Source organism: Callithrix jacchus, chromosome 14 (assembly GCF_049354715.1).
Source record: "Callithrix jacchus isolate 240 chromosome 14, calJac240_pri, whole genome shotgun sequence".
Lineage (NCBI taxonomy): Eukaryota > Metazoa > Chordata > Mammalia > Primates > Cebidae > Callithrix > Callithrix jacchus.
The window spans coordinates 26,043,912-26,064,971 of NC_133515.1; the positions used below are offsets into that span (position 1 = coordinate 26,043,912).

The following is a 21,060-nucleotide window of genomic DNA, read 5'->3' on the forward strand; positions in this document are numbered from 1 at the left end:
CATAGGGCCTAGCTCTCACCTGATGTTCTCATTGGGCACCTTCCCGTATCTCCTGATGGCTGAACACTCATTTTTGTGGTTCAGCCAAGCATCCTTCTGGCAGGTGCGGTCGCAGTAATGGGCAAACTTGCACTGCCCACAGCGATGGAGCTTCTCCTGCCTCTTGAAGCAGGTGTGGCACACAAAATTAACAAGGCTGGAAATGGAGAGAGAAAACACATGATTGGGGGCACAGTGGAAACAGTACCATGCAGCCAAGGGAAGAACTCAGTTCCAGTACTGGTTCAGCTGGCTGGTCCTTATCTTTCTAAATCTCAGATTTCCACCTTCCAAAATGAAGAGTTTGGGCTTCCAAAGGCCCTTCCCAGCTATAATCCCTCCTTTAGCAATTTTTTTTTGAGACAGAGTTTCGCTCTTGTTGCCTAGGCTGGAGTGCAATGGTGCGATCTCGGTTCACTGCAACCTCCACCTTCCAGGTTCAAGCTATTCTCCTGCCTCAGCCTCCTGAGTAGCTTGGATTACAGGCATGCACCACCATGCCCAGCTAATTTTTGTATTTTTAGCAGAGACAGCATTTCACCACGTTGGCCAGGCTGGTTTCTAACTCCTGACAAGTGATCCACTTGCCTCGGCCTCCCAAAGTGCTGGGATTACAGACGTGAGTCACCATGCCAGGCCTAGCAAATACTTTTAAGTGACCCCCATGTGGAGGACACTCTTACCCTCTGCATATAAGCCTATCAGTGCAAGTCAGGAAGGGTAAATTCAGTACCTAAGTGTGTTAGGCACTGGCAATACCTCAAATTACCAGAGAAACAATTGAACATGCAGTCATCATGCAGTGTGGCGAACATGATGACACGGGAGCAGGGGGGTCCTAGACACACTGGAGAAAACACTTGAATTCTTTATGGTTCCCTCGCCCAGAGTCAAAGGTCATTGGCACTGTGTTGGAGGGGACATTTTGGTAACATGTCCTTCTCATTGTTGAAATGTAGTGTCCCCCTCCCCAAAGACAACAAATCATAATGATCTACAATATGATGAGACAAGAGCATGATAGTATCATACGCAAAAGAATATCTACACACTGATATATGTCACAGTTCTGTGTGTTTTGCAACAGTAAGAATGACAAGGTTACTGGTTTCACTGTCATTGATTGACATATTCTCCCAGCTCAGAGAAAGGGTGGAAGTGATGAGGAGGAATAATGCATGCCCATTCGATGAGTGAGGCAGAGAGATGAGGGAAGGTGAGAATCCCTACCCTGTGCTTCCAACCTCTTAGTGTTCCCATTAGAGAGCCACATGTCCCACATGTCCCTCATGTTAAACCCATCGTTCAAACAGAAAAGGGCATAGGCTTTATGGGAAATATATTTCAGGACATAGCCTGACACCCAGAGTGAGGGAAATCTGGTATGATGCACAGAATCTAGGGGCCTCAACCTCATGCTCCTGCGATATGGGGAAGAGAAATCCCAACCACTGAAGCAAAGAAATGATAAAAACCAGTTCAGTGATGTGCAGGGAGGTGCTGAGCTCCCTGGGAGGGAGTGGATGGGTAAACCCAGGTAGGAGTCCACAGTCTAAACAGGGATCTCAAAAGTATAAGAACACAGGAGCTTTTAGAGTTACAGAATTCTAGAGCCTGGAGGGAGAAACTTCCACAGAACATTCAAGCACAGAAATCCTTTGTGTCCGTCCCTGGCCATGAATATTCTAATTCCCACAGTGAAAAGGAGCTCACTGTTTCTAACAACAGTCAGTTCATTGTTTGCCAGTCCTAATTTGCAGACTTCCTCTTCGTGTTAAGCTTGAATTTGCCTCCCCAGAAAACCTGCTCCTGTACCCTAATTTAGCCTTCTGTGTCCTTGCCCAATGGAACAAGCCTGGTCAGGTCAGCTCTTCAAGAATTTGAAGACCACTGCCTTGCTTCCCATTCATTTTCTTTCTCCAAGTTAAATACTCCCAGATCCTTAAACAGTTCCTTGTACATGGTTTCTAGAATTCTCACACCTTTCTGGTGGCCTCTGATATGCCTACACAGATCCCTGTAGCCAAAGGAAAGTGAGTTTAGCTGAGAAATCAAGCAACAACTGCTGGCCAGTGCCAGTGCCCTTGAGCCTGATCCCCTAGCACAGATCCCAGCGTGGCATCAAGAAGGGGATAGACAGGTACAGAGCCAGCTGAGGGCATTGTAGGGGCTACTGCTTTATGCTATATCCTGGGCTTCCTGAAGTCCAGGCAGTTTTCAGCCTCTGGCTCGCCAACTCAACACATTGCTGTGTCCCCATCTGCTAGGACATGCATTGCAAGTAATTTGTTAACCAACCTCAAGTTGAATGATGAAGGAAAAAATAAAAATCATAAAGTACTCGAGGACATGAAAGGTTAGGGCTTATATCTAATTTAGAGCCAATTCAAGGTTGTCCTCATAGTAACAAGCTTCCTTACTCTTACACTTGCCTTCCTTTAAGCTTTTCTAGTAAGCGAGGAAGAGTAGAATTACACTAGCATACTTAGAACTATGCAGCCCACCATAACTAGGCCACAGAGGGTACACCCATCCCTGAGAAGGTCATTTGTCATAAGTGCCCCAGCAGAATAGAGCACACCGGGCCCACATGGAACTCTGGCCACTTAGTGAACTCTCTAAACCCCCTGGAGATAGAGAGCTATGAATTTCTCACATCTGTCTCAGGTCAGGATTGTATTTTCTGGCAGGAATTTGCAGTCCATTAGCAGGAACTGGACTGCTGAAAAAATCCAAGTAAATTGGATTACAAGAAGGCTCCAAATCTTGTCTCCTGGCCAAACACAGGTGAGACCTTGGGTGTCAACACTTCACAATTAATGGTGCCCCGAACAGAGTGTACTATTCAGCTGTGTTGCTGTGTACACTTGCGGATCTCCACATTGTGCTTCCATTACTTTCTTTAGTGAAAAACTCACATTAATGTAGGGTCAAATGGCTGGGTGCAGTGGCTCATACCTGTAATCCCAGCACTGTAAGAGCCTGAGGTGGGCGGATCACCTGAGGTCAGGAGTTTGAGACCAGCCTGGACAACACAGTGAAACCCTGTCTCTACTAAAAATACAGAAATTATCTGGGCATGGGGGCACACACCCATAATCTCAGCTACTAGGGAGTCTGAAACAGGAGAATTGCTTGAACCTGGGAGGCAGTGGTTGCAGTGAGCCAAGAATGTACCACAGCACTCCAGCCTGGGTGACAGAGTGAGACTCTGAAAAAAAAAAATTTAAGGTCAAATTACAAATATAGAACCTCCCAAGCTTTCTCAAAGGTGCTGCAGTCAAGTAGAATTTCCACTCTGTCCACGCAGCCTTGAATTTTCTAGACATTTTTATGAAGGTATGATTGACATACAACAAGTGTTAAAAAAAAAAAAACACTTTGATAGGTTCTGACATATACATCTACCCAGAAAATCATCATCACAATCAAAATAATGAACGTATCCAAGCCAGGCATGGTGGCTCATTCCTGTAATTCCAGCACTTTGGGAGGCTGAGGCAGATGAATCACCTGAGGTCAGGAGTTCGAGACCAGCCTGGCCAACCCTGTCTCTGCTAAAAATACAAAAATCAGCCAGGCATGGTGGCACGTGCCTATAGTCCCAGCAACTTGGGAGGCTGAGACAGGAGAATCGCTTGAACCAGGGAGGCGGAGGTTGCAGTAAGCCAAGATTGCACCACTGCACTCCAGCCTGAATGACAGAATGAGACTCCATCTCAAAAAAAAAAAAGATAATGAACATATCCATCAGCCCAAAAGCTCCTTTGTGTCACTGAATTTTTTTAACTTGAAGTGGAGTCTTCACCTTTAGCCCTATCTGATGACTTTCAGTCTAGCATTCCAAAATGTCAAGGTCATTTTGAATTTTTTCTGTCACGTTTTATGTTGGTAAGCTAATCTCTGAGTCATCTGAAAATTTCAGAGTATGTCTTAGGTTAGGAATGAGGATGGAGAAGCAGATGCCCATTTCTGGGATATCAGGGCTTAGACCAGGAATACAAACCCAAGGCAGAAGAGAAAGGGAGGAGAGCCAGGAGACGGTCTGGAGAAGAAACAGTTAGATGCAAACACAATCATGCCATCTGTTCCTTGTAACCTGCCACTTGTAACTCCATGCCTGTCTGTTCCAAGGTCGCCCATCAGAGAGCAACCCCACACTAAAGCTCTAATATTTTACACCCAAATTGACTTTTCAGAATAGCCTGGTACAATATCCTCATCTTTTTATTCATATACATATATTCACATATTAAGATTTCATGTATACACTAACATGTGTGCCTACCAAACAAAAACATTATACTTCACAGTTCTCTGTTTCATTGTTTTAAATTTCAAACACAAATAAAAATTCCAGGTAATCACCTAGGTGAACACCCAGAATAACAGAACTTTTGAATCTTCATCTTTACAATCACTGCTTATTTCTGATCTACTTAAAATGAGGGAATACATGGTATCACAAGGATTGGAGACATAGGCTGTGGCCAACGAAACCAGGAATAACTCTGAAGCTTATGAATAACTCTCACAATGAACACATGTAGGCAAGTCCTCATGGCTGACTATATAACCGAAGGTCCTCAGAATTAATTTCCAGGAAGAATACAGTGTTTATTAAAAGATAGGTGATTTTAAAATGTGCTAAAATAGGTTTACCCAACAGCAGTTTTTCAGAACTTAGACCCACACAGATTTTGGGGTGAGAAGAAATGTTTTAACCTTGACGTTGTTTAGAATTGCTGAGGACGGTGATAGCAAAAAATAGATTGACTTTTATTCTTGTTTTTAAATTCTGTGCAAAGACCCCTTTACTCAATGACCTTATTGCTGACATCAGGGATGGACCCCATGCACAGCCCTATCCTTACTTAGTCCACACTGCCTGTGAATTTTATTAGGGCAAGTTTTCCTAGCCTGGCTCTAAGGAAAAGAATACGTCTGGCCTGGCATTTGCCTCCAAGCTCCCACGAATTAACTTAATACAGTTCTAATAAGACCTGATTATAAGATAATCTATCTACTATTAACTGTAGCTATATTATGTCCCCAAGAATAAATTCCAGTGGCATGACCCTCATGTTCTCAAAGTCACTAATAACCACTGTGACCAGGAGAAGGCTAGAGAGCTTAAAGAGCTGCAAAGCAGACTGTATCTCAGATTGGGTGACAGGGAGAACATTACACTTATATAATCATTTTATCAGGCCTTGGATCAATTCATGATATCTCATGAGATTCTTCGCTATCAAAGAATTAATGTTATCTCATGAGATTTTTTGCTGTAATAAATTTCAAATGCTTTTCATAGAAAGAAAATGTGATCAATGATTTTTTTTCCCATACTGAACTTGGATGGGTTTCAAATGTGAACCACCAAATAGTTCCTCCAGGATCACAAATCTGTTTTATATCCCATTCCATAATTTTGCTAGGGCCTAAAGCCAGGTTTTAAAAGTCGATGAAACCCAGGAAGCATTGAGTTATCTTACTTAAACTTAGGTCTCCTTTGAGATAGAACTGACCTTCTCTCTATGCCCTCAGCTTCTGGTAGGGTTTAGCCGCAAGGTTGGAGCTGGGGAGAAGAAGGATGCAGAGTTGGGCTTCTGGAGCTTCAGGGTTCACACACATCAGCAGCAATTTTGTTAAAACTCAGGTTCTGATTTCGCATGTGAGGTGGGGGCTTGGATTCTGCATTTCTAACATGCTCCCAGGCAATACTGATGCTTCAACTTTGAGTACCAAGAATGTCGAGATGAGAGAAAACCCAAATCCTGCTCCTTCTGGTGGAATACACTGAGATGTGTCAAGTAGACAGGAAAGGGAAATTTTTTGGCTTTTTTTTTCAAATCTAGACTGAATTTTTTTTTAAGCCTGTCCATCGGGTTCCCATCGCCCCTCATTGGTGTGGTGTTAGGTGTTATGGAAGGTCAAACCTAGCATTGCTCAGAGCTGGGTTCTACTCCTCACTCCAATATCTACTGGCTGTGTGACTTTGAGCAAGTCCCCTAACTTCTCCAAGCTTTTATTTCCTTATGTGGAAATGGGAATAGCAATGCCTAGATCTCACTATCTTTTAGACTACTGGGCCGTTGCTTTTAATGAATTATACTTACTATTTTTAGAAATTCAGGCAAGAAGGAAATGACAAAGAAGTTCTGAAATCTCACCACTCTCAGAGTGATTTTAGGGTTAAAAGAAATCACATGTGTAAGGTGGTCAGCACAGAGCCAGGCACCGGATAAGTGCTCAGCGGACATCAGCCTGGGCCACTCATCCTGCCTGTCACTCAGAGACGGCTGGGCCAGGTTGATCACCACGCTCATTTTAGGCAGCTGCTAAAGAGGAAGACAGCCCGGCTACAGGAGAACATCATATGGGGACAAGGGCACTCCCCTGACAGAAATGCCCATCCCTATCTCCCTTACTGCCCCCAGTGCAGGAGAGTGTCCAAATGACATGAAGTCCTGAAGCCAGGACTTTCTGGATTCCAGGAGAAAGAGCATTTGTCCCAGGCAGGCTTAGCTGAGTGATCTTCAGCAAATCTCGCCTCTCCCAGTCTTACATTTCTAATCACACAAGAAGCTATCAACTCCCATTTACACAGCACTTCGCCATTTCAAAGAGATGTTTTTATTGATTCTTTTTTTAAAAAATCTTCACAGCAACCCTTTAAAGTAGCCACTATTATTATCCTCACAAGGATATTACTATCATATCCCTGACACCGGACACTGCTCCCAGCCCAGAGGGCGGATGCAGCTACAAAGCCCACCTGCTTGGCCTGCAGCCTTGAATGTGCCCTGCTCCAGGAGCTGGTCCCCTCTCACTCTGCTCTGCAGCCCTGCTGGACTCTGTGATCTGTCAGAGTGAAGAGGGCTGGAAGGGCAGCTGCTGCTCAGCTCCTTGTATGGAAATAGTTGCTCATGGACAGATAAATGCAAAGACAAGGGGCCTGCATGGTGGACGAGCCCTCCAAAACCTTAGCCAGAAGAAGACTGCAGCAACAGTTCAACAGTTCTGTCTTTCAGGGCTGCTTACAAACTCCCAGCATTCCAGAAGTTCTCTCCTCAAAAATTAGAGGAAAGTGTCTTTTTTTTCTTTTTAAGAGATAGGGTCTTTCTCTGTCCTCCAGGCTGGAATGCAATGGTGTAATCATGGCTCATTGCGGCCTCAAACTGCTGAGCTCAAGCGACCCTCCCGCTTTAGCCTCCCAAGTAGCTGGGACTACAGGCACACACCACCATGGTCAGCTTGTTTTCATTTCTTTGTAGAGACAGGATCTCATTATGTTGCCCAGGCTGGTCTCAAACTCCTGGGCTCAAGCGATCTGCCTGCCACGGCTTCCCAAAATGCAGGGATTACAGGTGTGAGCCACCGCACCCAGCCTGGGGATCAGTGTCTTAAAGAAAAGCCCATCCCTCAAGTCCCCAGATAACTTCACAATATTTTAAATCTTTTTCTCATTCCTTCTTTTCTTCTTTCCCTTTCTCTTTCCCTCCCTCCCTGCTTCTTTCTGCAAGTACTTATTGAGCATCTGTTATGTGTATTGAGCTAGGTAAGAGGGCCTGAAAGATAAAGGGGACACCAACCTTGCCTTCAAGGAGTCCCCAGGCTGGGCTGGGACATAAACACATATAAACAAGGCAAGGCCTACAGTCCACACCCGTGGTAACTTGCTGTAAGATTCAAGGAAGAGAGACTACTTCAACTGAGGTAGGAAAGGCAATCTCCAAAGGCAGTTACCTAGGAGACAAGAAGGCATTGTTCTGACTTCAAGAGATGGGCTGAGTTTGTACTCAGAGAAGGTGGGGGTCTTCCAGAAAGAGGCACTGATGCGAAGCAAATGTGCCCATGTGGGTGTGTGCATATAGGAAACAAAAGTAGCTGTTGGATGAGATCATGAGATTCATGTTTGCACTGACTATTAAATACCCTGACATAAAAGAAGTCAATGGGGGCCAGGCGCAGTGGCTCACACCTGTAATCCCAGGACTGCGGGAAGCCGAGGCAGGAGGACCACTTGAGCCCAGAAGTTTGAAACCAGCCTCAGCAAAATAGTGAGACCACTGTCTCTACAAAAAACAAAAATTAAAAAAAGAGCCAGCCATGGTGGCAGACACCTGTAGTCTCAGCTACTCTAGAGGCTGAGGTGGGAGGATGGCTTGAGCCCAGCAGGTAGAGGCCGCAGTGAGCCTTGATTGTACCATGACATTCCAGCCTGAACAACTGAGTGAGACCCTTTCTCAAAAAAAGAAAAAAACAGTTAGAAGGTACTGTTTTCTTGGATCAAACCTGGGGATTGCCAATTTATTTTTAACATTCCTTTTTTATTATATAACACCAACTCTCAAGATTTTCTCTGCCACAGCTCACATACCCCATGAAGAGCTGTGTACATTTACATGACCCCTCAATTCATGTTTAGAACACATCCTCGGATGCAAGTGGATAAAGAGAGAATCATTATAGGGACAATCTGCCATTTGATCTAATTCATCTTTAAAAGGCAATTATTTTCAGACCTTTGAATTTAGGAATTATTGAGCAATATTTAGCAATACAGCTCACAACAGGTTGTGTAGCATGTCGATATGTCTTGCCTCGGGAGCTAAAAGTGCCAAATTAAGGGCAGAATTCTAAATCGACTGTGGTTATTCTCAACATACAATGCAAACATTTAAGGCTGTCACTTGAATACTTTTAACACTTACTCATTTTCTGAACTAATTGTTCTGGAATTTCTCTAATCCTTTTATTAAATTATTTCCATTTATAGCATCATTTATACCCCACTATCCAACCACCAGCTGTTATCAGATTAAAGGCCACATTTGTGTTTGTGTGTCTGCCAGGGCTAGTCCTGCCATTCCCACAGGCTCACACGGAATTACACTGGCCAAACCCCACCAGCTCTGCTGCACCTAACAAAGCTTATAACTGGTTCCATTTTCCAAAAAAGGCTGGTTGACAGTAATTTCTTTTACAAATACTCAACTTTTCCCCACTATCTTTTTCCCCATACACACACACACACACACACACACACACACACACACATATACACACAACCAGAATAATTCAGATATTTTATTTAAAGAGCTTTTTAAAAAAGTCCACTAACTATCCTTGCTCCTTCTTAACATATTTTGTGATGAATTGGAAATTAGAAAATTCTTATTGCTTAAGGTACACTAAATAATAGCCCACCCCCCAAATTGTCACTGTCCTAATCCTCAGAACCTGTAAATAGGTTACATTACATGGCAAAGGGACTTTGCATGTGTGGTTAAGTTAAAGACCTTGAGACGAGGACAGTTTCCCGAATTACCAGGGTGGGCCTAACATAATTGCAAGTCCTTATAAGAGGAGGCAGGAGGTCAGAGCGGGACAAGATGTTACACTGCTGGCTTTAAAAATGTAGGAAGGGGGCCATGAGCCAAGGAATGTGGGCAGCCTCAAGAAGATGGAGATAGCAAAAATCAGAAGCATCAGCCTGTTGTAGACTTCTAACCTCCAGAACTGTAACATAATAAATTTGTGTTGTTTTCAGCCAGAAGTTACAGTAGTTTGTCACAGCAGCAAAAGGAACACACTTTGGGAGGCTGAGGCAGGAGGATTGTTTGAGCTCAGAAGGCCAAGGTTACAGGGAACTGAGATCGTGCCACTGTACTCTGGCCTGGGTGAGACTCTGCCTAAAAAAACAACAAAACTAATGTATTATATTATTACCACTCTTTTTCTTTGTTAATCACATGTATACTCCTGTTTCTTACCTACTGGTTTCTAGATCTAACCCATAGGCCAGAACCAGCTTTTGATCCCTCTGAAATTGATGGATGGATGCTCTTCCTTTTATTAAAAAGAAATATTGTTAATTGAATGGACAAGAACAAAAGGAAATTAAGTAAACATTGCTGTGAAGCCCCCTTGTGAGGCTGCTGGGGCAGTGAGAAGTGATGCTTAGACAAGATGCAGGAGACCCAGTCCTGCTGAGTCATCCCTGTGTGACCTGGGGAAGGCCATGACCTCCCTAAGCCTCAGTTTCCCCATCTGTAACAGGGAACTGAATAAATTCAGTGGTTCTTGGCCTTCTTCTGGGTTAGGAACCATTTGAAAGTGATGAAAGCTATGCATGTTCTCCCCAGAAATAAGAAGCATGTGTGTACCTTCACACACACTTTGATTCTTTAATTCTAAGTATTTCCCTAGTTAAGGATCCATGGATCCAGGTTAGGAACCCCAGGCTAGATAAATCCTAAATTCAAGACAAACTAGATAAACTCCAAATTCTGCGACTGTTAAAAAGCAATAACTGAATACCACTTTGGCTCCTAGCATTGCCCACAAGCACCATTCCTGTGCCATTTCTTGTATCTGATGTTAAAATAAAATAATGATCAGAATAAGCTCCTTTCCTCACCTAGCCTAGCATTCCTCTCTTGCTGCACTGGAGCCCTTTGCATGCATTGAAGAAATCACATAACCCATAGACTCTTAGGCTGAAAGAGAGCTTCAGAGTCATATGATTTAAGTCCCCTTCTGTTGCCCCACTCTCCTCATATGACATCCTTGCCATGTCTTCACCAGGAAATGAATAACAGCCTTGAAAATAGCCCTTTCCATCTCCAGACAGCACTGACAGACCTGTTTTATAATTGGGCAATTGAGCTCTGAGTCTTAGGGATGTTTTTCTTCCTATTTTGACATGAAATCTGACTCTGTAACTTCTGTTTAAGGCACATGGTTCTAATCCTTCAACGAAAAAAAAAGTTCAAAATGCTCTTCTTTTTCCAAATGACAGTTCATTATTTGTAGATGGCTATTAGGAGAAGAGATTCGCCAACTTTACCTTACTACACCATGCTTCAGATTCCTTCACCTGCTTGATTCTGAACCCACTGCATTTTGGCCACATATCTATGAGGTATGGATATTGTTTGAAGGTAATAATTATTATGGTAATGATGGTGATGGTGAAAATACAACTTTATTCTCTTACAATAAATTGTCTTCGATGGATTTTAGTCTGTGGATCAATTGGGTGATCTAGGTGATTGATTTCAGAGTTTGAAAAGGATGGAGGTTCTACTTTGGGAGTCTAGAAGAGTCCTTCCAGGACCAACCAGAGAAAAGATAGGGATCCAGTCTCCCTGCTGAAAGCATGAAGCACTTGCAAGGCTAAAATCATTTATCTTCTCATTCTACTTGACATGAAATGAATTAAATAAGCTAAAGATGAAAAATGAAAGAATACAATGACAAGAATAAATGACTAGAATAAAAATAAACTAGTGAGACAAAAAAAGAAATTTAAAGCTTAGATATCATTTTAAAAGGTATACATAAAGATAAGATAAGAGAAAATATGCAACATTTTTAAAAGACAAAACAAAATGATTACTATAAAACAACCAAAATTAAAGTAAAAGAATTTTTAAAAAAGAATTTAAACACCTTAGAAGAACTAGACATAAAGGAATAATAAAAAAATGAGTTATGGATGTAGTTAAAAATTGAGAGCATCAAAAGAAAACAGACAATTTATAAAAGAATAAATGTTAATGACCAGTAAAAAAAAACTTTAATAATAAAAAATTCATGTTAAAACAATGCTAAAATAAGTTTTAACAGATTAAGTTGACAAACATGAAAAAGTAAAAAGCAGTTTTCTGTGTTGACCAGTATTGAAATGAGGAGAAAACTCCTGTGGTCTAGTAGAAAAATGTATGATCTCCTTTGGTGAGGTCATTTGGAAATCTATATCAAAAGCCCTAAAAATGTCTTTTGAATTCAAAATTTGTACTTGTAGGAGTTTGTTTTTAATACATAAGCAGTGATGTATGGGAAGATCTACTAGGAAAAAGCAGAGCAAACCCTTGGTATCCAAAACATAGCATCTACAAATTAGTTCAGTCCTTGTTGAAAGCAGCCTGGAGATTTCTTAAAAAACCAAAACTAGAATTATCATTTGACCCAGCAATCCCATTACTGAATATCTACCTGAAGGAAAATAAATTATTCTACCAAAAACACACCTGCTCTCCTGTGTTTATCACAGCACTATCTATAATAGCAAACACATGGAAACGACCAAGGTGCCCATTAATGGTGGGTTGTATAAAGAAAATGTGGTGCATATATACCATGTAATACTACGCAGTCATTAAAAAAGAACACAAATCATGTCCTCTGCAGCAACATGGGTGCAACTGGAGGCCATTCTGCTAAGCAAATTAATAGAGAAACAGAAAACCAAATAACATGTTTTCATTTTGAAGTGGGAGATAAACACTGAGAACATTTGGACACAAAAATGTGAACAATAAACACTGGAGATTCCAAACGGGGAAAGGGTTGGGGAGGGTCAAGGGTTGAAAAGCTATCTATAGGGTACTATATTTACTACTTGGGCAAGTGGACTATTAGAAGCCCAAACCTCAGCATCACACAATATGCTCATTTAACAAACCTGCATATGTACCCCCAAAATCTAAAATAAAAACAAAAAGAAATATATGGTATCTAATTAAATTAATATATGAGTCAACAAAATTAATACCATGAAGCCATTAAAATGGTGTAGAAGGATATTAATTATTTTGAAAATTGTTCATAACATATCATGAAGTAAATAAACACATTACAAAATAATCTAATTTTTTTGAGAGAAAACAGTATATACAACTCAATTACATTGAACCTAAAATTATTAAATGCACCATTTTTATTCAGTACTAAAAAATTATTAAAAATCTGCCAATTAGGCCAGGCGCATTATTAGCTCCCACCTGTAATTCCAGCACTTTGGGAGGCTGAGGCAAGTGGATTGCTTGAGGCTGCGAGTTCAAGACCAGCTTGGCCAACATGGTGAAACCCTGTCTCTTAAATTAAAAAAAACTACCAACTAAACCATAATGAGCCATAGGTTTTAGGGTACATTATGATTTCAGAGAAGTTAAAATAAAATACATATTCTGGAATTTATAAATATAGCACATTATATATGTCCCATTTTCCTTCCATTCTGAAATAAACTTCTTTTCCCAGATTTTAATATACGTAACTTAGGGATGCACCTTACAGTCAAAGTATACATTGAATGTAGTGTCTCTGCTGGGTGCAGTGGCTCACACCTATAATCCCAGCACTTTGGGAGGCCAAGGACAGCAGATCACTTGAGGCCAGGATTTCAACCAGCCTGGCCAACATGGTGAAACCCTGTCTCTACTAAAAATACAAAAATTAGTCAGTTGTGGTGGCACACACCTGTAGTTCCAGCTACTTGGGAGGCTGAAGCAGGAGAATCACTTGAGCCCAGGTGGTAGAGGTTGCAGTGAGCTGAGACCTCACCACTGTACTCCAGTTTAGGTGACAGAGCAAGACTCTGTCAAAGAGAATATAAAATATAATTAGTTATGTGGCTGTGAGTGTTACAATTTTTTAAGTCTGCAGGGAAATCAATATAGAGACGTAGAGTTTTTTTCATGGGGATGATTCACTGGACAGGTGATTGGCTTCCTAGAATTATATGAGGTGGCAGTCAGGCTGTTAAGATTAGAAGGGGTGACGTCAGCAGGTCAGAAGAGAAGATTAATGAGAAGTTTGATGAGTTATTGTTGAATTGGTTAAAAAATAGTAGGGTAGTGAGGCCAATGAATAGGCTGTGGGTAGTCATGTTGCTTCGGATTATAGAATTTTCAGAGAATCGTGTCATTGGTAACAATATAATTGTTGGAATAATAATTTTTAGCATTGAAGTAAATTTAGAAGATTTCGTATATAATCTAGGCCATCTCAAAAAATAAAAATAATAATAATGTAGCGTTTCTTCCAGGACCCCACCCCACCTACAAGTCATCAGAATCAAGAAAATATTCTATATGCATTGTATTTGCATCAGACAACAAGGAGGACATACACCAGAATGTTAATAGCTGGGCTTTTTTACAAATTGTAAGATTGCAGAGAATTATTTTCTTCCTGAACAACAACAACAAAAACTAGCATTGAAAATTCCCGGATTGGCCCCATGCTATGTAGAAGCTAATGGGATCACTTGGGCTAAGGTACTGCAGAGCTGCCACTCACTGTCCTCCCGAGAACTGGGAACCCTGAGTGGAGAGTTAAAGGGGCAGAGAGCAAACTTTACCGGCTCATGCATCACCCCCGGTATCTCAACTACTGTAAAATACTGTGTCCAAAAAAGGCAACTTCTTAGTAAGGGTATTTCACTCCCTTCCAGCAACCAACCGTAACACCTAAGGGGGTGGCAAATAAATGCTAGTTCCCATTGATTGGTAGCAGCCCCCTGGAGGACCTGCTGGAGGGGATTCTGAAGCCAAGTTGGAGTACAGGAGGAAGGTGTGCCTGATTGATCAGTCATGCCTAGCACTTAACCCAAGTGCTACTAGCTAGGCTGAACGAATTTTCCCAGCTTTATTCTTGCTCTCTTACCTTTAAGAAGAGCACCTGTTTTTCCAACCACCAAAGGTGAAGCAATCCTAACCAGACTAAGGACCGTAATTTAAGGGCCTGGATTGTTACTGTTAATGCTAAACTAAGCCCATTCTAGCAAAAACACAATTCAGTTTTACCAATCAGCATTTCACAGTATGGCATTATATTTTAAAGCCAAATATCACATATATTACTGGCCCAGTAATTACACTCCTGTGATACACACCTTGTGTATCTGCTTTCCAAGAGATAGGAACAGAAATGTTCATAGCAACCATTCACAGGAGAATGGAAAAATAAACTGTGGTACACAGACACACACAAAGTTTATTTGCTTTATTCGTTTCACAAAACCGTACAGATGAATAACAAACATCTGAGTGAAAGAAGCAAGTGGCATAAAACCACATATAATATTGTGCCTTTGTTTAAAAGCTCAAAAGCAAAACATAAAAACTAAATTATATGTTGTTTAGAAATATATGACTGTGATAAAACTACTTTTTTTTTTTTTTTTTTTTTTTGAGACAGAGTCTCGCTCTGTCACCCAGGCTGGAGTGCAGTGGCACAATCTTGGCTCACTACAACCTCCACCTCCCAGATTCAAGCAATTCTTCTACCTCAGCCTTCCAAGTAGCTAGGATTACAGGAACCTGCCATCATACCTGGCTAATTTTCATATTTTTGTAGAGACATGGTTTCACCATATTGGTCAGGCTAGTCTTGAACTCCTAACTTCAGGTGATCCACCTGCCTCAGTCTCCCAAAGTGCTGGGATTACAGTAGTGAGCCACCAAACTCCTGGAAAAAACTATTATTTAAAAGGCAGTATAATATGCAACAAAAAACCTAGGATAATTACATTTGGGGCAGATATGGGACAGGATAGAGAAGATGTAACATATTGGGATATTCTAGTTAAGTTGGTTTGGTATTGATTCATTGCTATGCTTTATATATGTTAGAATATATACAATATAATATACAAATATATGTTAAAATATGTAATACATATTGTTTGAAAGAATTAATTTTCATTTAATGCAGTGCTCAACTAAAAATAAAAGCTTTCTCCACATTTGTGTGGAAGAGTAGGAAAACCTGTCTTGCAATAACGTGGATTAGAACAAGCCAGTTTTGTAGAGTGACTTCTGTGGGTGACTCAGTCCCATCTCTGCAATTAAGTTTCTCATCTATGGTGACTGAGCCTCACCAGGAGCCTAAAATGCATAAAAGTTTCCTTCAATGCTTCTTTGGGTTGTCTCTGGTATAACCAAAGAAAGCACAGCTCCCTCATCTGTGCAGTGACAAGTTTAGGTAAAGCATTTGTAAAAAAAAACCTATCTCTTTTCAATTTTTTTCAATCATTTTAAAGGTCATTTATACTACTTATCCTACTTTTATTACTACTGTAAAAACAATATATGATTTTATGTAGCAATGTACATGAAGGTTGTTTTTATAGTTGTTACTTCAAATGAATGACAAATTATTTTTAATAACAAAAACCTGGAAACAATCCAAATGTCCAGTCATCAGCAGGCAACAGAAGAACATGCCGCCCTTAAGTACTATGTTTCTGAAGAGTTTATAAAGAAGATGTCAAAATTATTAAATGAAAAAACATAATAGCTTGTATAATGAGTATATTATAGCCAAATGAAACTTTCAAACAAGCTGAAAATAAAAACCTAGTGTGTTAAGAGTGGTTATCTTTGTGTGATGTCTTATTTCTTCTTTCTAAATTTTCTAAAATGACAATGCCTTGCTTTTATAATGGAATGAAAGCCCATTCAACTTTAACCTTCTTGAAATGCAACTGATTGGCTAGATTGACTTTGGGGAATTGGAGGCAGCAAATGGAGATGTTCTTAACAAGGCAAGGCAGTAACTCACTGGCAGCACCAGGATTAGTGTTGACAGTCCTGGTTTTTCTGGGTTGTGTTTTCACTCTGGATCCAGCTGGTTCCCTAACTGTACTCACCCCTCACCTGACACTCACACTCACACACACACACACACACACACACACACACACAAATGAAATAAGACAGCTTCCCCTGAAAAGGTCACCTCAGCCCCTTACATTCCTCTGGTGGTAGTGAGCCATATGCCCCAGTTCACACCCTTTCCCCTGAAGGTCTTAGTGGTCAGGAAGAAAAGAGAATGTGAATGCTAATTAAGTTATCTCTGAGAAGCAGTACCCTTTCCCAGGGTGGTCAGCGCAGCCAGCCAACCACAAAGCCTAGATTATCAGACTCAAACCACATAGATGTCAAGCAGGTCACCTCTACTTTGATCTCAGAAAGTATTGTCATTTTAAAGTAATCACCATGTAGGTTTGATTAAAATTAGGATTTATTACCAATGTAAAAGTTTGGTAGCCTAGTGTGGCCAAGGTCGTGAGGAAACAGAAATGTAAATTTAATAGAGCCTGTTTGGAGAGCCTATAAAACTGAAAACATCACAGCCTATGGCCCAGCAAGTCCTCTTCTAGTCAAATGCCCTAGAGAACAATCGCACATATGTACAAGTAGACATGATCAAGGATTTTCATTGCTTGTTTTCATGAAAAAGTTAAAACCACCAAATGTCTCTCAATAGAGGAGTGGATAAATAAAATGTCATATATTTATAGGGTGAAATATTTAAAATTAAGATTGATGATCCATATAGCATATGAATACATATGGATAGCTCTACATGGAGTTAAAGGAAATAGATCTTTGGGAATTTAAAAGAAGTGTCTATAGATTTATAGTTCCTGCAAGGATAGACATCACAAATGTGTTGTTAAGGGAAAAGAGCAAGTTCTAAAATGACATCTGAAGTATGATACCATTTCTGAAAAAAAAAATTACAGCCACCCATTTTGACAAGTACAGATATATGTATGTAATAGCACAGGAATGTTCTAGAAGGAAATACATTGAAGTAATAGCAGGGGCAATATCTGAGGAAAAGCAGAGGGGACTGGGATTGGGTGATATTCTGATTTTTCAAGGGTAAATGGATTCCTGGGTTATTCATAATTAAACACATACAAATAATTTATAATTTTAAAAAATCTCAGCAATTACTTTATCTGGTAATATATTTATAATATCAAAAAAAAAGCTAAAAACATAGAGCTTTCTATCAGAAAATGTTTCCCACAGCACCACACCCACCTTTCCATCCCCAGCACACCCTCCCAGCCAAGTTGGCCAGTGTTGGCAGAAAGTACCCCCAAAGCCTTTGCTCACCTTCACCATCCTTCTAGGAGCCACAGCAAATCACACTGGCAATGACCCCTTGCAGAAAAATTTATGCCACAAAAATTAGCTCTCAGAAGTGCTATTTTGTTCAAAAAAGAGCACATGAATTTTATCCCTTCCCCTAATGATTTCTGAGAGCAAAGTATTTTAGAGTGTGACACCAGCCAAACTAACAGGAGAGAAAGCAACTCCCCACATTTCATACCTGTCAAAAACCACTGCGGAATAAGCCCGCTCAGCAAAGATGACATCCGCAGCCCAGAACTCCTTGGTGGCCTTCAGACCCCTGCCTTTGCCCTCAGCAGTGAAGACCTCCACATTCTCCATTCTCCCTATTGTCATCTCAGAGTGTCAGGCCAGCACGGCAGATATTTAACTCTGAGCCAAGTCTCTTGTCATTGCTATTTCAGCACCTCCAGCATCCCAAAGAGCAAGACTATAAATGGACAAGCCACCTCCCCTTCCCTACTTGCTCTCAGCCACTGGGCCCTCACCTCCCCCTCTGCTACTTTTCCTGGAGGTGGGGATGGGACCAGCAAGAGAGCAAGAGATCTGGGAAGGGTTTCATTCATCGCCCAGGGAAGCCGACAGCAGAAAGTGACCATGGGTTAATATGGTTCTGGGATAGGGCCTGAAAAGTTTTGAGACATTCCATTGCAAGCAGAAGCTATCTCTATGTGCTAAGTTCTGAACTGAAACAATCCTGTTCGGCTGTAGTGGAAGTAGGGAGCATTTGGTCAGGAGGGTATTTTTAGCAGCCAGATGCCTCTGTCAATCAAAAGCAGACAGCTGGAATGGTCCAAGAGAAGAAACAAGGTGATATTTGCTGCTCTGGGACCCTTCAGCTGTCAGGCTTGCACTTTCTCAAGTGAGATGGGCCTCTCACCCCACCCCTTTCAGTCTCTCTCTCAAGAGTGAACTGTTTTGCAGGAAGCAGCAGAAGCTAAACTAAGGGCCCGGTGTGGTGGCTCACACCTGTAATCCCCAACTTGGGAGGCCAAGGTGGGTGAATCACCTGAGGTCAGGAGTTCGAGACCAGCCTGACCAACATGGTGAAACCCCACCTCTACCAAAAAATACAAAAATTAGCTGGGTGTGGTGACGGTTGGCTGTAATCCCAGCTACTGGGGAGGCTGAGACAGGAGAATCACTTGAACCCAAGAGGCAGAGGTTACAGTGGGCCAAGATTGCACCATTGTACTCCAGCCTGGACAACAGAGTAAGACTCCATCTCAAAAAAAAAAAAGAAGCTAAACTGAGCCCTTGGCATATACATAACAGCACCATTTAAGCTGCAAAGGGGCATTTTTCCTCTCCAGTATCACCTGGGGCTCCCACAGCACCCCTACTCCACAGCATGGAATTCCCTGTTCTTAGCACCACTGGTGATGCTAGTATGCTAGAGGCAGGCTGGATACAGAGAAGGCAAGCTTTAAAAATAGCAACCCCCATCTCTATCTTTCTATCAAATTTCCTTTAAACATGTGTCTGCTGCCAGGAAAATACCAATGTGTTCTGTCCTTCTTACTCAGGAATGAGGACACAGGAGAGACGAATCTAAAATCCCCATTGAACTAAATGCCACTGTTCTTGGCTGTCAGGCAGCTCTCACTGAGGTTTAACAAAGACATTTGCAGATCTGGAGCTCTGGCTTGCCTTCCATGTAAGATTTTTAGTTTCTGGGATGTGTCTATTTCCGGAGTAGGGGTGCATTTCCTGGATCTTTCTGAGACAGATGTATCTGGGTTTGAATTCTGAGCCTGCCACTACCACTTGAGATGGAACCTGTGAAACAAGGGTGATAATTTCTGCTTCGCTGGATTGTTGTGAGAGTTAGATAATATGTATAAAGGACATAACACAGCACTTACCCCTTCGTAAAATATTCATTCAATGATAGCTATTTTATTTTATTTTCTCTGTCACATTATCCTCCATAAACTATCAAGATGTACCAGAAATTTTAACATGTCTTCAACCAACTGAATCTCCCCAAACACCTTCGACTCTTGGAAGCACATTGGAAGTTCATTGTCTGATCACATATTCTGCTTTTTAGGTAAGAATACATAGCCATAAGAGCAAGAGAATATCTCTGTGGCTCCTGATGTATCCTGAAGAATAAAAGAACTTAAGGCATGCAGAGTTAGGTGCCTCAAAAAGTAAACACTGCATGCTCCCAAGGGGGAAAACGATTCTACAAAATACTTAAAAAAGAGAAAGAAGGCCAGAAACAGTGGCTCCCACCGGTAATCGCAGGACTGGGAGGCCGAGGCGAGTGGATCACTTGAGCCCAGGGGTTTGAGACTAGCCTGGGCAACATGGAGAAACCCTGTCTCTATCAAAAATACAAAAAAATAAACCAGGCATAGTAGCACATGCCTGAAGGCCCATCTACTCAGGAGGCTGAGGTGGGAGGATCACTTGAGCCCATGAGGTGGAGGTTGCAGGGAGCCATGATCATGCCACTGTACTCCAGCCTGGGTGAGAGAGCAAGACCCTGTCTCAGAAAACAAGGAAAGGAGGGAGAGGAGAGAGGAGGGGAGGGGAGGGGAGAAGAAAAATTAAAAAGGTGTTTTCAGGAAAGGAGAGGAGAGGAAATTTTAAAAAGGTTTTTTTAATCCAGGTTAGCTTCCGACGAATACCCTGTATCCACATTGCCTGGCAATTCAGGGTCTTGCAGCAACTAGTCTGTCCTGAAGGCCAGGGACTCGGCCTGGCTCGGATGAGCTTGTTCTCTAGACTCTGCACTCTTGGAGCCAGTTCAGCCCAAGCCATAGTCAAGGAAGAAATGTACCTACCCGGAGACCATAAGGAGCAAGGGAGGGCTTTAATTATAGCCGTGAGTCTCAATCTTATCAGAACAATGATTATGATATTATTAAAGTATAGTAGACAGTATCCCTGATCACCCAGCGGAGCTTCCACCAGACATTAAGCTTCTCTTCCCGCCCTGCCATCCTAACTGTTATTATGATAACGTGAGTACTCCTCACCCCACCCTGCCATCTTAATTGGTTTTGTTCTGTGAATATCTCTCCGCCCCACCCTACCATCTTAACTACTCTTAAGCCTTACCTCACCTGCCGTTGTAACTGAACTTATGGAAATGTATACTCCCTGCTTCTACCCCTACCAGTGTAACTGATCTTACTCTGTAAACTTTCCACTGCCCACCCCAAACCTCTAAAACCAACTCCTATCCCACCACCGTTTGCTGACACCCTTTTCGGCCTCAGCCCACCTGCTCCTAGGTGAATAAACAGCCGTGTTGCTCACACAAAGCTTGTTTGGGGGGGGG

The 21,060-nt window shown here is 41.7% G+C and overlaps 1 protein-coding gene across 2 annotated transcripts in view; it reads right to left on the bottom strand.

The window, feature by feature from the left end:
- SMYD1 (SET and MYND domain containing 1) overlaps nucleotides 1-18,139 on the bottom strand; it is a 43,477-nt gene extending 25,338 nt beyond the window's left edge. For both annotated transcript variants that reach the window (XM_035272023.3, XM_035272022.3), the window contains exons 1-2: nucleotides 17,965-18,139; nucleotides 20-196 (exon numbers count right to left, since the gene is read on the bottom strand). In XM_035272023.3, the coding sequence (XP_035127914.2) occupies nucleotides 20-196; nucleotides 17,965-18,101 (314 nt within the window). In that variant the 5' untranslated portion in view covers nucleotides 18,102-18,139. The remainder of the gene's footprint in view (nucleotides 1-19; nucleotides 197-17,964) is intronic.
- Nucleotides 18,140-21,060: the final 2,921 nt, after the last annotated feature.